We start from the raw sequence: 16,577 nt of genomic DNA on the forward strand, positions 1-16,577 counted from the left end.
GAGATGTGTCCCTCATAAGAAAGCAGCGTGACCAAAATTTTTAACAGATTATGAGAGTTATAACATATTGCAAGTCTCAGCAAACAGCATTATGATTGTGCAGCAGTTCAGAAGTGCAGTTTTATATGTAAGGAGGTGGGATGTCCCAAATTTAGGTAGCTGATCTGGGTTATGATGACGCAGCTGAGAAACTACACCTAATTGCTTTTAGTTAAGTTAACAAAGTCAGTCTGACTATTTTATGAAACACTGATGCGAACAGACGGCTATTGCATTCTCTAATATTGCCATTTAGCCAATAAATAAATTACAGTGAAAGAATTGCAAAAGTGCTCAGCATAGTTTAAATAAATATGAGAGTTTAAAAAAAAAAAAAAAAAATTGTTTTTAAATTAAAATGTAGGGTAGCCAAGGTATTATCTGTCTTACACCATCCCCCTTTAAACCAATATACAATGTGGAAGAAACAATGCAGGCATAAAAGGAAAAACAATAAACAATCAAATCAGAGTAGAAAAAGAAGAATCAAGCAGATACATAGAGAATGTTAAAACACACCTGTTTCTATACAGGTGTCAGGTTGAGCAGAATCTTACAATAAATTGCTGTTAGATGATCGTAACTCAGAGCTAAAGAAAGTGTGCTGCAATACCAAAGTAGCCACTAGAGGCCCTCAGAGAATAACGATCCACTCATTTTACAAAGAGTTAGAATATAGAAAATAATACAGAACTTCCAGCACGGATATGTGAGAGTGGTAAAATGTGATTCTATTTCTGAGATCTGTAGTGCACTAAATACCAGGGTCAATGTGAGCATTAAGGGGCATTCATGTAGCAGCTATACAGTAAATTCCAAACGCTGGTTGGAATATTTGACAAAATGTGAGAGGGAGGCTTACTTTAGTGAGAGAATATATAAGTACTTGTGCAGATTTTTATGAAGATATGTACAAGTTAGGTGTGGAGAGATTATAATAAACTGCCATAGCAAACGTTGCAAACAATAAACTTATGAGAGCATCATAAATACTCAGTAAGATCCAGCAGTGAGCCGGTTTTGAATGGGAGTATTTGACAGCCTGTGTAATCTCCAGTCGGGCAATGGAAATCTGTAAAGTGGGTCAAAAACAAAAACAAACACTAAGAACAACCAGAGAACACAATAACAAGCAAATAATTGTGGAGGGCATGATCAGAAAAGCTACGGCTACGTAACAAATGAATAGGGTTGAGTTATTAGATTATCCGATTCCAACACGGGTTAAAATTAGGTAGCCATAGTTCAGGATAGAGCAGCTTTTGTGCGAGGGGTGACTACCGCCATGTTGTGTTCTGTGCAGGTGATACATGTGCCTAGTAAAAGGCCGGTCCATGTCAGATTTGCTAGTATACCATGCAGGCATGTCAGGGGCTCTATGAGTAGAGTTACTATATCGGCTCAGTCCACACTCTAGGTACAACACCGGGTGCAGCAGAGACGATGTCTGTGGTCCCACCTCCAGTACTGTATTCGGCCACATGTTCAAGTTGTAGATGCTTGTTTTGGGTTTCGCTGCTACCGTCATCCCTCTCCCCTGTGAAGGCTCTGAGGCCACGGCGTGAGCATCTGGTGTCGGATGCGGTATGGGAACAGCTTGTGTCGTCTGAGAGACGAAGTTGCAAGAGGGCATCTTTTGCCGGTAAGGTTGTTTCTGCACTCTAACTACCGCGCACAAATCCAGGCAGGAAAGCAGCAAGCGATCTAGTTTGGGTAGGAGTATAGCTTTCAGCTCAGCCAGAATAGGGGAGTCAGTGCAGCAGTCTGTATAGATAGGGAGCTCCATCCTTGTCTTTTTTTGCTAAAGTCAGGAGTAGATATGAAAAGCGTGGCGGTGATGTTCCCACCAATGGGCCAAACGGCTTACTTTTTCCCTTCCCGGCGGCCAAGGGGTGGTATGCCTTGATCCCAGTAAGTTCCCGGACACTTTTATTGTCAAGGGAGAAGAGGATGGCAAGATCTATAGCCACTTTAACTCCAAGCTGAACGGAGCTTCAGGAGCCTGTGGCCATCTTGGATTGCCGCCCACCGGAAGTCCCCTTTTGTTCACTTATGATTTCTTTGTACTTATTTATTTCCTTTTGTGCATATTCAACAGTCCATGTAATCAAATCATACGAACATTTATTGAGGATATTTTCAAACTTTTCATAGTAATCTTTTCTGTCTGAAAATAATGTGGGACATGTAGACATCCTCAAACCTCTAGGTATGCGCTGAACTTTATGGTATTCACTCAATGTGATGGCATGCAGTTCTAAGATCATTTTCCTTTTGCTGTTTTTTAAAAAAAATTCTGCTTGTTGCTTCCCCTGATGTAATTTTTTAAAAGTCTCTGTTACCTGACACTGTAGCATATATTTGTTGAGCTGATTCCTCATCGTAAGCAAATGTTTTAGGAACCACTTCAGTATTTTTTCAGCATTTTTTTCAGCCATTTTGCTTTGTTATTCCTCTGTGATGTAGATGCAGGAACTTTCACGGCTCCAAGTTTGCTTTAAATATTTGTGAAGAAAGACAGCACCTCTAGTAATGTACTGGGGCACAGGAACGGATTAGCCAAATCCCAAATGCAAGTCCAAAAAAGTGATTATCCAGCCTCCAGTAAAATTTAAAAGACCTTTATTATCTCTTTACAGGGTCCATCATACAAACAACGTTTCAAACCACAACCTGGTTCTTAATCATGTCTACTAATTGGTGTACAGGTGTGCCTTTTATACCTGACATATGTTTGTCAGACTGCACCATTGCACCATCTTGTGGTTAATATTTAAAATTACATGTGCTAAAAGAAAATATTCAACTTTTGTAGTTTCAAATATTTTAAAGATTTTCAAATTTATGTCTTCTTTCTATTTTGTATTTATCACATGACTATTAAAACAAAAATCATATTTGCATTAAAACAATACCTATACACATAATTAAATCAGAATCAAATTGCTACTTCAGATAATGCTACAATAATCAATCAAAAAAGCAATGACCAATCGAAATCCTTGTTTAGACCTTCTGGTATAAGAGTATTTAATTTATTTATCCAATACATCTCTCTTCTTTTTAATAATTGGTCCCTGTCACCTCCTCTCCTGGGTCTGTCAACTTGTTCAATGACCTGAAAACGAAGTTGACTGATGTTATGGCCCATGGAGAGGAAGTGACAGGAAACAAGAGCTTCCCTATTTTTGGTCCTAATGTTCAGGCTTTGTCACAGCTTTCTCCTCAAGGTCCCAAGCCTTTTATAGCGTCACATGCAGTGCCCTGCAGTTACTCTCAATCTCCTGCAGGAGTTATTTGCCTGCAGAATTGAGGTATCTGGCGGTATCTGTAGAATCATTTGCTTTTCCTTTACTAACTAATCAGTTAGTAAGGTTTCTGTTCTGCCTACTGCCTCACAGATGGTTCTTCCTCTTAGGTCTGATGAGGTGGATAAGTTAGTAGTCTCTGTGGGTGAAATCTCAAAATCGGACAGTATAATTCCTTCACCTGATACTGAAGTAGTATCCTTCAGTTTTAAGCCTTAACACCCTTGTGTATTGTTTAAGGAGGTTTAGCTATGATGGAACGACTCCGTTACGTTGGCTTTGTCAATCCTAAGAATCTAGTAAACTTTATACATACTAAAATTACTCCATGGAAGTTTTTTTCTTGTCACAGACTGTGCTGGGAGTTTTTTCTCTGGAATGGAGGAGCCTTTGGCCTCTCCGCCCTGAATGCGTCCGATCTGGGAAGCTAAGCAGGGTCGGGCTTGGTTAGACTTGGAAGTCAAGCACAGTGCCTTAAAATAGTGGGGACCATTCCTACTCTGGCTAGGAGAACTTCGATCCCTGGGGAATATAGCTGTTCTCCCAGGATAAATGGGTTAATTTCTAATATCCCCACTAATAAATAGCTCTTGATCCTCTGGGAGGGTAGTTACTCCTTTGCGGATCCTTGGATAAGAAGCTGGAAGTTAATGGTTCATTTAAAGCCTTGTCTTATTAGACTTGCTGTTCTAGCCCGCCGGGCTTGGACCTGAAATCCATATGGTTCAGCTAAGAAGCCTACATGTGGCTTGGTGGTACAGTCTAGGCTTTTTAGTTCTGCGATTGCAGTTTCAAATGCTTCCTCCATATCCATACTTCTGGCGTTTTCCTGTCAAGGATGGACCTTGTTTTAATTTGAGTAGAATTATTCTTTGGACCTTAAGGGTCTAAAGGGTTTTTCTACTATTCGTCTAGAGAGTATGACTAGAGAAAAATTTTCCTTTTCTACCCTCTGCAGAGTCAGTCTTGGCCTTTGGAGTTCATTCTCAGATTCTCCCAGGGGCAGATTTCTCCTTCTAAGGTATCTGCATTATTGGTATGTTAAGTGACATTAATTGAACTGGGTTCGGGATTTCTCTCTGACAGTTTAAGTTCCAGTTTCAGCTGGATATGGCATCTAGGAATTTTCCTAATTTTTTTTTTTAGGATTCTGACCTTCTAAGTAGTGTCCATTCTCCTTGGTTCTAGAGGTTCTGTTCATAAGAATATAGACCTGAAGGATGTGTTTTTTCTGTGCCCATGAGTCAGAATCTTCTTAGGTTTCTGAGTTTTACAGAACTGAGAAGGATTTTAGATCCTGGGATAGTTGTTCAGGACAATATTGGTTCAGGTGTCATCCATCTTTCAAGTAGACCATTTTCTCGAGGTCTGGTCCAATTTTCTTTCCTATGGATGGGAAATGGTATGATTCCCCTAGCTCCATCTTCTAGGGAGATTTACTGGGGACCTTTGTAGATTCTCTATCTAGGAAATCAAGGATTTTTCATGTTCTCTTTTCTGTCTGGCCACCAGCAGGTTGTAGTGGTCCAGTAGATAGTTAACTCTTACACCCAGTTGGGTGGGAGTTGAGATTTAGCTGCAGTTGAATTTTCCTCTCAGTAGGACTCTATTTCCACAATATGGAGAATTCCGGGATCTGTCTCAGTGAATAGATCAAGAGTCTCTCTCTTGTTGTGGTTTCTCAGGAGTATATATGTCTCAAGAAGTGGAGAGCGATTTTCAATCCTCAGTTGGCAATTGCAGTTTCTCACGGACAGATTGTCCTCAGTGGAATTACCAACCTCCAGGGTGGAACCCGGATTCTTTTGTTTTGTAAGAGGTCGCTCGGATTGCTCTGTGGGCGGAGGCCCACAAAGGTGGTCTATCTTCCGTCCACATCCCAGGGATAATTGGGAGTGAATTTTCTGAGCAGCCAGGTTCTTCATTTTTGGGAGTGGGAACTCCATCAGAGAAGTGTTTTCCAGGTTGTCAACAAAATGGGGGACCTGATGGCGTCTTGTCAGGACTCCGAGCTCCCATAGTGCGGTTCGAGGTTGAGAGACCCTCACACCTTCTGATAGATGCTCTAGCAGTTCCTTAGAACTTCAGGTTAGCATGTCTGTTTCCTCCGTTTGCTCTACTTCTGAGAGTCGTCGAGGTGCCAGGGTAGCTGGGGGCTACCTTGCTTTCCTTGCAATCGGACAGTTGAGAGTTTGAATCCCTGTGTTGGTCATGGTCTTCTACTCGGATCAAGCAGGAGAGTGCATCTGTGATTCTTTTAGCTCCTGCGTGGCCTCTCTAGGTCTGGTATGCAGATCTAGTGGAAATATCGTCCCTACCTCGTGGAGACTCTCTCTCAGGAAGGGCCTTCTGCTTCAGGGGCCCTTCCTTCATCGGAATATTTTTTTTCCTAAAGCTGTCTGCTTGGAGATTGAACGCTTAACAAGTGTGGAATTTTTTACTCGGCTATTGAGACCATAGTTCAGGCTCGTAAGCCTGTTACTAGAGGGATTTACCATAAGGTATTAAAGCCGGACAGATAGCTCAGCATGCTAAGGCACTGTGGCTGAGTTCTATAGCACCCTAAGCGTTGCAGGTTTGACCCTGGCGGGGGCCACTCAACCTTTTTTCCTTCTGGGGTCAAAAAAGATGAGCAACGTCTTGAGACTCTTACAAGTAATTAGCCGTGCTTTACAAGTACCCAATACTACATAAAGCATTATTAAAGGATGTTCTTGGAGGAGGTCAGGTTTCCAAGGATTATATCCTTTCCTCAGGATGGCCTGGAGAAGGGGTTACCTCAAGGGTCAGATTTCTACTCTTTCCATCTGCTGCACAGTGCCGGAGGTAAAATCTTTTGTCAGGCTCTGGTCAGAATCAGGCCTGTGTTTATATCAGTTGCTCCACTTTGGAGTTAAATTTTGTTCTTAATATTTTACAACTGGCTCCGTTTGAGCCTATGCATTCGGTAGATATTCAGTTATCTTGGAAGGTGTTGTTTCTCGCTGCTATTCTTCTGCTCTGAGAATTCTGTACTCTTAGCTTGCAGTGTGTTTCTCCTTATCTTCTTTTTCAATAAGATAAGGCGGTTCTCCGTACCTAGTTTGGTTTAGTCCTAAGGTGGTTTCGGACTGGAATGTTTATCAGGAAGATTGTTTTTCCTTCTCTCTGTACTAATCCTTCTTTTCATAAGGAATGTTTATTACACAACTTAGTCGTTGTGCATGCCTTTAAGCTATATTTGCAGGCCGCAAGGACTTTCGTCCGTCTTCAGCCTTGTTTGTTTGCTTTCTGGAAAAAGATTAGGGTCAGAAAGCTACTGCCATTTTTCTTCTTTCTGGTTAAGAAGTATTTTTTTTGTTTGACGATTGACACTGCTGGACGGCAGCCTCTTGTGAGATATACAACTCTTTCCACCGGGGCAGTGTCCTTTTCTTGGGCCTCCGTGAATGGGGCCTGTGTTGAACAAATTTTATAAGATCAATACTTTTGCCTCGGCTGAGGTTTCTTTTGGGAGAAAGGTTCTTCTGGCAGTGGTGCCTTCTGTCTAGGTTACATGTCTTACCCTCCCATATCATCTGTGTCCTCTAGCTTGGGTATTGATTCCCAACAGTAATTGATGATGATCCGTGGACTCACCGTGTCATTAGAAAGAAAACAAAATGTATGCTTACCGTATAAACTTCTTTCTTTCTTGACACGGTGAGTCCACGGTCCTCCCTTTTTTTCAGACAGGGTTGTTTATATAAACCTCAGGCACCTCTGCACCTTGTGTTATTTCCTTTCTCTCCTTTCCTTCGATCGAATGACTGGGGGTTGTGGGAAGGGAAGTGATACTTAACAGCTCTGCTGTGGTGCTCTTTTCCTCCTCCTGCTGGCCAGGAGTGATATTCCCAACAGTAATTGATGATGATCCGTGGACTCACCGTGTCAAGAAAGAAAGAAATGTATCAGGTAAGCATACATTTTTTTACATTTTTTTTACATTTTGTTTTATGGTTTTTTTGCTCTAAAGCACTAAGGGCCAGATTACAAGTGGAGCGCTATTTAATGCTCCCAATTGCATGCTAACTCCGCTAGTAACCTTTTAGATCGCATCGGGAAGCACTCGAAGTTGAAAGTAAAACATTTTCACTCGTGCACTAACCCACTGTGCCCAAAAAGTCGAAGTTAGAATATCGCAAACGCGTTAATGTATTTCCCCCATAGAAGTCAATGGACCAAGAAACCCTACTCGCATGCAAACCCGATCTCATATTCTCATGTGCGCTAACCCAACATGAAAATATTAATATTTCACTTTCTAATTTTCTTCACATAGTAGAATATATTCTATTTATTCATAAACACTTATTGCTACATATATCTGATGGTTTTTTTTTTTTTTTTTTGCTAAAATATATATTTATAACTATATATACCTATAGATCAGCGGTTCCCAACCTTTTTTCTCTCCTGTACCCCTTGATTAGGCTTTTCATTTATGACTACCCCCTCTCTTCATTACCCCCACCCATCCTTCAAAATAAAGGAAGCACTTTTTTATAGGGGAGGTAAGCTATACCTGAATTGCATACGACTGTACGTGTATCAACAGGATTAAAGCTCAGATCTTATTCTCAGGAGTCCTGCTGTGTGGCTGGTGCCCCTGGCAGCTGCCTGGTTGCTCCTAAACAAGGCCCTGGGGAGGAGTCAAAGTGTAATGATCATAAAAATAAATATTTAAATTTGTGAGATCAGATCGATATTAACCACCCAGCCACTATGAATGTTTTTAGTTGGAAGTGAAGCAGTCTGAATCAAGCAAGCACTAGAAGCAGTACTTTACTTACCGGCACTGACTTAGACCTGCCTCGCCTGTGTGACTCGCAATCTCAACGGCTCTATCACATGTGTCCACGTAGCTATGCTGCTGCAGTGCCGCTTCTATTTGAGCACTTGCAGTCAAAATTGTGTGCATGGGACAGAGGTGGGTGGAGCAGGAGGCTAAGCTGTCTGGTGACACAGGGTGATCATTAATATGTGGACCGGAGTCATCCACACCCGGTCCACATATTTCAGGTGCAGGGGCTCCCATCTGCCTATATGCCAGGCCAGGACTTCATTTGTCACTTTCCGGCTAAATGATCCTTCCTTCCACAGTTCCACGATGCTTATTAGTTGATGACCCATTGAGAGTGCCCCCCAGACCCTTCCCCGCATCTTCCGCCATTACCAACAATATTTTTGCGTACCCCCAACCGGCCTGCCAAGTACCCCCAGGGGTACACGTACCCCAGGTTGGGAACCGCTGCTATAGATGATTATATATAGGTATAGATATATACAGATATATAGGAATATCTATTTATAAATACATATAACATATTCTGCTATGTGCAGAACATTGAAATGTGAAATATTTACAGTAAATACACAGTATAACACTTTATTAAATATGAATATCGCATAAATATGCCTTAACATGTTTTAATCTATTTTACTGCAAAGGGGTCCAATACATTATATATATATATATATATATATATATATATATATATATATATATATATATATATATATATATATATATATATATATATATATGTGTGTGTGTGTGTGTGTGTGTACATATGTATTTATATGTTTACATGTGTATATATGTCTGTAAATACATATATACACATATAAATACATATGTACAGACATATTAACATACATATATATATATATTTACTGTGTATATATATATATATATATATATATACACACACACAATATATAAATATATATATAAAACTACAAGATAGTAATAATGCGTCAATTGCGCTCAAGCAATCGCGTTTACTTTCAACCTGTAATATGATCGATACATCTGATGTGCGCAAACAGCCACGATAAACCCCTTATCACTCGTGCATAACTGTTAGCACGCCACTTGTAATCTGGCCTTAAATGGTTAGGAAAAAAGTTATATATTTTCATATATTTTATTAAGTTGTCTGAGCTTTTATTTAAAACAATTATATGGAAATTAAGTATAAATATGAATAGTTATACATTACATATACAAGTGCAGACACTGCAGATCTGGCTGTAAGCTTATGACATCATAAGAACATAAGAAACACACCAATATGATGTCATAATATCAGTCAGATGTAAATACCTGAGTATTATTGTGGTTATCTCAGAATTTTTAGAGACTTTGAGGATACCTCAGTGCTTTTTACTTTTTGTTGACAATAAGACAAAGATGAAGATCTTTGGATTATTTAGTTATTTATTTGGTTTTCTGGGTCATATGTTCAGAAAAAGAAAACAAGACCCAGAACCAGATTGCAACAGTATTGGATTAAAGAATGAAGATGCTGTTGTTAGGAAGAGGAGGAGACTATACAGCAAGTCACATGAGCAGATGCCAGGTAAGGACAGGGCACAGGATTTATATAGGGTATAAAATACAAGGGAGGATAAAGGTCACCTCATCAGGTGCCCTTATACCAACCAAACCACTTTCCTACTAACATCCTTATCACCCATTATCAGCAATGTCTTTGCAGTACACACAAGATCATGTTCATCTACTACTGTGTTATTTTTTATATAAGATCACAACATTCTGGGGGTGCAAATGATTTATAAATAGTGATGGCTAAATGAATAGGAACTATATCAGTAGTGGTCTCTAGCGTTACTGACTTTATGTATTTGCTTATTCTACAAGGAGGAAGCTATGACCGGCCTGTACGCCCCCAAGATAAAGTGCCCCTGTCCATTGGCAGCCTTATTTACCATCAGGTGCTTGGTAGGGGATGCTTTGGGCAGGTAAGTGATTTATTTGCTTTTGATATTGGACATCATTGGGTCTACACAAGACTGTGTCTTTAACCTAATAAACATGTTCCTGTCCCCTAGTTGCACCTGTAGCGTGACCTTTTTATCCCTTCCAGGTGATGCTGGCATCAACAACATCTTATAGCGACTTGTTTGCTGTTAAAATCGTTATGAAGAGCGAAGTGATTCGGAAGACCAAAGAGCAATCACTAATTGAGCTCTCTGTATTTCAGCAAGCAAAGAATTGTGCATTTCTCACCCAAGCATACGCTGCCTTCCAGACCAAGGTAAATGAACCCCTTCACCGTCAGACTATTTAGTGACACATCTAACCCATAGTCCCTTAATGAGGCCTTTTCCATTAATGAATCTGGGCCAGTGTCTCGCATTGTACAGTTACACCCTCTGAATACATGCATCACTAGTACTTAAGTCATCAAGTGGTACAAACAGGTGTGTGATGTCAGTAATAGGTTGCACCAGGGTAAAATCTTTATTCCAAAGAAACAGATCAGATCTAGGCATTTTATGTAGGAAAGATGGGGACTGTGGAATTTTATTTTCAGTAAATAACTATAGATATACTAATCTATTTATGTAAATGCTGACATCAAAGTGATATATGTCATGGCACCATATAGTACCTCTTGTGTAGTTGGTATTTCAAATGTCACTGCTTAAAAGATGCCACACCTGGTGCATTAATGACGGATACAAAGCTTGTTGAGAGATCTTGTGTGGCTCATTCATGTTAGAACCAATGTTGTTACCTAGAATTATATCTGCCCAGTGGGTGTGATGGGTTTGTTTGTTTGGCCTGAAATAAATATTTTATGGAACTAACAAATTGTTTTACAATGTGCTGTAGCTTAAAATGTGTCTGGAATCTAGCAAAGCCCCTGTGTGTGGTAGAAACGTACTCACCCAATTATTTACCTGCTGTAAACAACGCTTATTAACCTCTATCCTGTTCTGTGTATCGCTACAGTATCATCTATATTACATCATGGAGTACTTACCGGGAGGCAGCCTACAAGATCACTTGAATAGAAACTGGCTTCTTTCTATGGAGAGCACAAGGTGAGTTATTTCTAAAAACTGAGATTTACAACACAGAAATATAGTTTGCTAAGCACAAGCCTGGTAACGTTATCATGGCCTGTGGGATAGATTGTGGCTGGGGAGCTCTCTATATACCGAGGAAAGTCTGTAGTCTCTGGTACAGCCAGCCATTGTGGTACATAATACTACATATATACAAACATTTCTACATTTATGTCTGATTTCACTGAATTTACCATTTTTTCTCCGTTAACAGATTCTATGCTGCTGAAATAAGCTGCGGCCTGCAGTTCCTTCATGACAGGGAGATCATACACCGGTAATTAAGCGTCCTCTATCCTCTCATATAATTTTGACAGTTCTTAGGATTTTTTTCATCAACATAGATATCTATAAGGGTTCAGTCATTACGTGGCTCACCGTAGTTCACTAGACAGAAACAGACAGAGATATATTAGATACATAGAAACATATAAACAACATTTGTGCTATAACCAAAGTAAACAAAAATGACCAAATGTAAGTAAACTCATGTTCTTCTTCCCCACAGCGATCTGAAGCCAGATAACATCTTACTGGACAGTAGAGGCCACCTAAAGATCGCGGACTACGGCCTCGCTACCCTGAGCATGAATGGCCAGCGCTGGGACAGGTCATTTGCTGGGACTCCGGGTTACACTGCTCCAGAGGTGAGAGAGATTATTGATTGCAAGTGTTTAATGAGTTATCTTTTTACACAAGAGTTATTTTGTTGTTTATTGTGTTCCTTAAATGAAAATCAAAAGCTATATCTTACAATAAGTAAAAATAAATCATTACCTTTTTTATCATTAATATGATAGTTTGCAAATAACGTTTCATTTTTCCTTGAGCAGATGTTCTTGCGGGAGACATATACCTGCGCTGTTGACTGGTGGTCGCTTGGCGTCATCACATATGAAATGGCCACTGGCGTGCGCCCATTTCGTGCATCAACACTGAAGCATCTTAAATGGGCTGTGATAAATGATAAACCAGCTTATCCCACCTGGCTGGACCATCGGACAGAGGACTTCATAAGAATGGTGAGCATTGGAGTCATATGGAAAGATAGAATGTGCCAAGAACAGAACGTCTCTTTAGTTGTATGGAGTAAAAGTACAATTTATTTATAGAAGTGCAAGCAACTTATTAGAACAGAGGTCATTGTCACTTATACACAAATTAGCGTTTATTTCGGCACTTACTCACCAACTCTATCATCTACTCACCTTGTATATTAAATGTTTAAACTGTAAGAATGAGATTACCTTATAGACCACAGATAGGGTACTAAGCTTCTTTTGCTTCTCTTTTCAGCTGCTGCGTAAACAACCGTTAAGGCGGCTAGGTGTCTTTGGGATCATTCGCTGGCACCCATTCTTTGACGGTCTCGACTGGGTGGAGCTGGAGCAACATAAGGTGGAACCCCCCTTCATTCCAGTGGTGGTCAGTAGATAACCCCATAATTCCTCAGTTTGTCTTGTTTGTATATAGAGTTACTGATGTGGTAATGGTCATTTTTTTTAGATATTAAATAGATAGTGGGGATCTTAGTTAAGATTATACATTTCCACTGCTAGTATATACTTCTTGTACTTATGTGATCTATTACATGTTTATATTAACCCTTTCGTGACAAGGTTAAAGTGCCTACATCGGAACAACTGTTCCGATGTAGACAAATTGAAACTACGCGATCGTGCATACGATCGCGAGATTTCAATTATTGGATCGCATCTGGGGGGCGTCCCTACAATCCTAGGAACGCCCTCCAGACCGCGATTAAATCCCTGAAGCACAGAAGGCTTCAGGACAGCCGTTAGTTATGACGTTCCATTCCGTCATAACGGCTTTAAAGCCCAGTCTAATTATGACGGAATGGAACGGCATAACGGCTTTAAAAGGTTAAAGTATCCTGATGTTTTGATAAATTACTAAGATCATTATTTTCATTTTGTAGAAACCATTGGGAGAGTCTCCTCAACCTTTGCCAGGCGCAGACCCAGCTAATGCCTGGAAACTTTCCATCTTGCCAGAAGAGCAGAGAATATTTGAGGGGTTTTCCTACGTCTGCTCCAAATTCGCTGCTAAGTGAGACCCGTCCGTTCTGTCCATCAACGGATCAACAAGTGAGGAACGCAACATCACCTCTCTAAACATCTACAATAACAACTTTACAATCTGAAATAAAAAATAAAACAACACATATTGTGTATTCTAGTGATTATTTTAAGCTGTTGAATTAAGATCTGCTGCTGGAACTTTTTACTGGGTTATAGATGGCTAGTCGTTGTCATTGTAGTACAGTATGTTATCACAGTGTTTGAGGACAGTTAGAGACAAAGCGGATGCTCAGGATTCTTAAGTCTGCTTTGTGGATCTTCAATCCACGTTAATGTAAATGCCTTACTTGTCACAGCTAAATAACAGGGAAAGGAGGAAATAGAAATAATAAAAGTTTATTGCAATGTTGTTTAACTTTATATTATTAAAGTGATGGAAAACTTTGCACTTTTTATAATAGCAAACTTTCAGGACGGAGGGTCTAATAGTGCACACTATTATACCCAGACAATCCCTTAACAACCAACGTGCAAGGTATGCTGTGGTTTTTAAGGGGTTAAATAATCTACCTTGTACATGACAATGCATATTTTGTCAAGGAGATGTGGTAAATGTCAGAGGGCCGGCAAAACCTCACCGGCCTAGCCGGGCACCTGGAACCGAACACCTGACCGGAATTAAGCCCCAGTCCAGCGCTTCTTAAAAGGGCTGCTGATCAAGAAGGATGCAGGGGATCAAGTCAAGTATGTTAATGAGGTACCTGGGGATACTAATTCTTTGGGGGTTCTACCTTCTGGGAGGAATGGGGACACTTTAAGATGCATTGATGGTGAACTTTCCACTTTTATAATCAGATTGTGAATGTTAGTGATATTTTAGATGGACTTTAATCGATCACTTCTAATGAAGATGCACTGTAACTTACTATTTAATCTAGCCGTGCCACTCTAAAATACCCCATGCTCCCGCCGCCCACTTGAAAAGTAATATTTTTTGTGAGCTAACGATTTGAATTGTTCTCCAATCAGCGCTCTAGCTACAATAAAAGTGCCATATGGATAGAGCACTGTTTGGAGAACAGTTCAAACCGTTAGCTCACAAAAAATATTACTTTTCAAGTGGGCGGCGGGAGCGTGGGGTATTAGAGTGGCACGGCTAGATTAAATAGTAAGTTACAGTGCATCTTCATTAGAAGTTATCGATTAAAGTCCATCTAAAATATCATAGATATATATACAGGGTAATCACAGGGGTAAAAAGTATATTAATATAACTGAGATAAGGGGGCAGTCTGCAGAGGCTTAGATACAAGGTATTAACAGAGGTAAAAAGTATATTAATATAACTGAGATAATGGGCAGTCTGCAGAGGCTTATATACTGGGTAATCACAGAGGTAAAAAGTATATTAATATAACTGAGATAAGGGGCAGTCTGCAGAGGCTTAGATACAGGGTAATCACAGAGCTAAAAAGTATATTAATATAACTGAGATAAGGAGCAGTCTGCAGAGGTTTAGATACAAGGTAATCACAGAGGTAAAAAGTATATTAATATAACTGAGATAAGGAGCAGTCTGCAGAGGCTTAGATACAAGATAACCACAGAGATAAAAAGTATATTAATATAACTGAGATAAGGAGCAGTCTGCAGAGGCTTAGATACAAGGTAATCACAGCGGTAAAAAGTATATTAATATAACTGAGATAAGGAGCAGTCTGCAGAGGCTTAGATACAAGGTAATAACACAGGTAAAAAGTATATTAATATAACTGAGATAAGGGGCAGTCTGCAGAGGCTTAGATACAAGGTAATCACAGCGGTAAAATGTATATTAATATAACTGAGATAAGGAGCAGTCTGCAGAGGCTTAGATACAAGGTAATCACAGAGGTAAAAAGTATATTAATATAACTGAAATAAGGGGCAGTCTGCAGATGCTTAGATACAAGGTAATCAAAGAGGTAAAAAGTGTATTAATATAACAGTGTTATGAAAAACTGGGGAATGGCTAAAAAAGGGATTATCTATCTTTTAAAAAAATACATTTTGGTGTAGACTATCCCTTTAAGATAACTAGTGTGCTGCTTTCACAAAATAGGAAACATCTATTACACATAACACAGCAGGAACACTGGAACTTAAAGGGACAGTCTAGTCCGAAAAAAACTTTCATGATTCAGATAGGGCATGTCATTTTAAACAATTTTCCAATTTACTTTTATCACCAATTTTGCTTTGTTCTCTTGGTATTCTTAGTTGAAAGCTTAACCTAGGAGGTTCATATGCTAATTTCTTAGACCTTGAAGACCGCCTCTTAAGAATGCATTTTAACAGTTTTTCACCAGTAGAGGGTGTTAGTTCATGTAGATAACACTGTGCTCGTGGACGTGAAGTTACCTGGGAGCTATCACTGATTGGCTAAACTGCAAGTCTGTCAAAAGAACAAATAAAGGGGCAGTCTGCAGAGGCATAGATACAAGATAATCACAGAGGTAAAAAATATATAAATATAACTGTGTTGGTTATGCAAAACTAGGGAATGGGTAAACAAGGGATTATCTATCTTTTAAAACAATAACAATTCTGGTGTAGACTGTCCCTTTAATGTAGCAAAGCTGGAGTAACATAACAGGCACGGAATAGGCAGATAAATAACACATAATACAAACAGGGAAGAAGAGGCTTCACTGTCAGTCAAGGTTTAAACAGACAGATACAATAGTATTCCAAATTATCAGAGTAATGTCTCAAGGAAAAACAAGAGTCAAAATACAAAAAAACTAATTAATAGGAAAATGAAAACCAAGTCACAACAAGAGACTCACAAACTGTCAAAATAGGAAATGTCCGAGTAACTAGAATCAAATACAAATTGTCAAATACAGAAGCAGTTTAAACCAGAAGTAAAAAAACAAACAAAAGCCTAAACGTTCTATAAGAGCAAAAACACAGAATAAGACTCAGAACACCAGTGCAAAACAAGCAGCCCCATACTGCATACAGAGTATAAATATATAAACTACTGCAGCTTAGGCTGATAAGAATCTGCCAGGCCTTCTTAAAGGCACAGTACACCTAACCCAGCAGACACAGCAGAACTTAATACAAAAAGCACAATACACACTATCACAAAAAACATAGATATGACCTACAATGTGGATAATGCCCCTGTAATTACATTAGGCATATGGGAGACCTGGATGTTTGTAATCATAGGTGATCTAGCTGATCTCAGTAGAAAAGACTGTGAAAAAAATGATCCTATTCCCAACTTACATTTTTATAT

The 16,577-nt window shown here is 39.5% G+C and overlaps 1 protein-coding gene across 1 annotated transcript; it reads left to right on the top strand.

Annotated features, from left to right (window-relative positions):
• Nucleotides 1-1,399: 1,399 nt before the first annotated feature.
• Nucleotides 1,400-13,429, top strand: LOC128635964 (protein kinase C delta type-like). Its single transcript, XM_053689044.1, has 9 exons — nucleotides 1,400-1,681; nucleotides 10,033-10,133; nucleotides 10,259-10,429; nucleotides 11,131-11,222; nucleotides 11,461-11,523; nucleotides 11,755-11,893; nucleotides 12,080-12,268; nucleotides 12,543-12,671; nucleotides 13,186-13,429. Exons 1-9 carry the CDS (start codon nucleotides 1,483-1,485, stop codon nucleotides 13,318-13,320), a joined length of 1,218 nt encoding a protein of 405 aa, XP_053545019.1. The 5' UTR covers nucleotides 1,400-1,482; the 3' UTR covers nucleotides 13,321-13,429.
• The last annotated feature ends 3,148 nt before the right edge of the window (nucleotides 13,430-16,577 follow it).

The sequence above is a fragment of the Bombina bombina genome, chromosome 7 (assembly GCF_027579735.1).
Source record: "Bombina bombina isolate aBomBom1 chromosome 7, aBomBom1.pri, whole genome shotgun sequence".
NCBI lineage: Eukaryota > Metazoa > Chordata > Amphibia > Anura > Bombinatoridae > Bombina > Bombina bombina.

Bases quoted from the DNA above. Each gene is read 5' to 3' on its own strand.
- LOC128635964 (XM_053689044.1), top strand. From the start codon at position 1,483: ATGTCTGTGGTCCCACCTCCAGTACTGTATTCGGCCACATGTTCAAGT. The intron at 10,430-11,130 runs GTAAATGAACCC...GTATCGCTACAG, and splicing joins ACGCTGCCTTCCAGACCAAG to TATCATCTATATTACATCAT. The intron at 12,672-13,185 runs GTCAGTAGATAA...TTCATTTTGTAG, and splicing joins CCCCCTTCATTCCAGTGGTG to AAACCATTGGGAGAGTCTCC.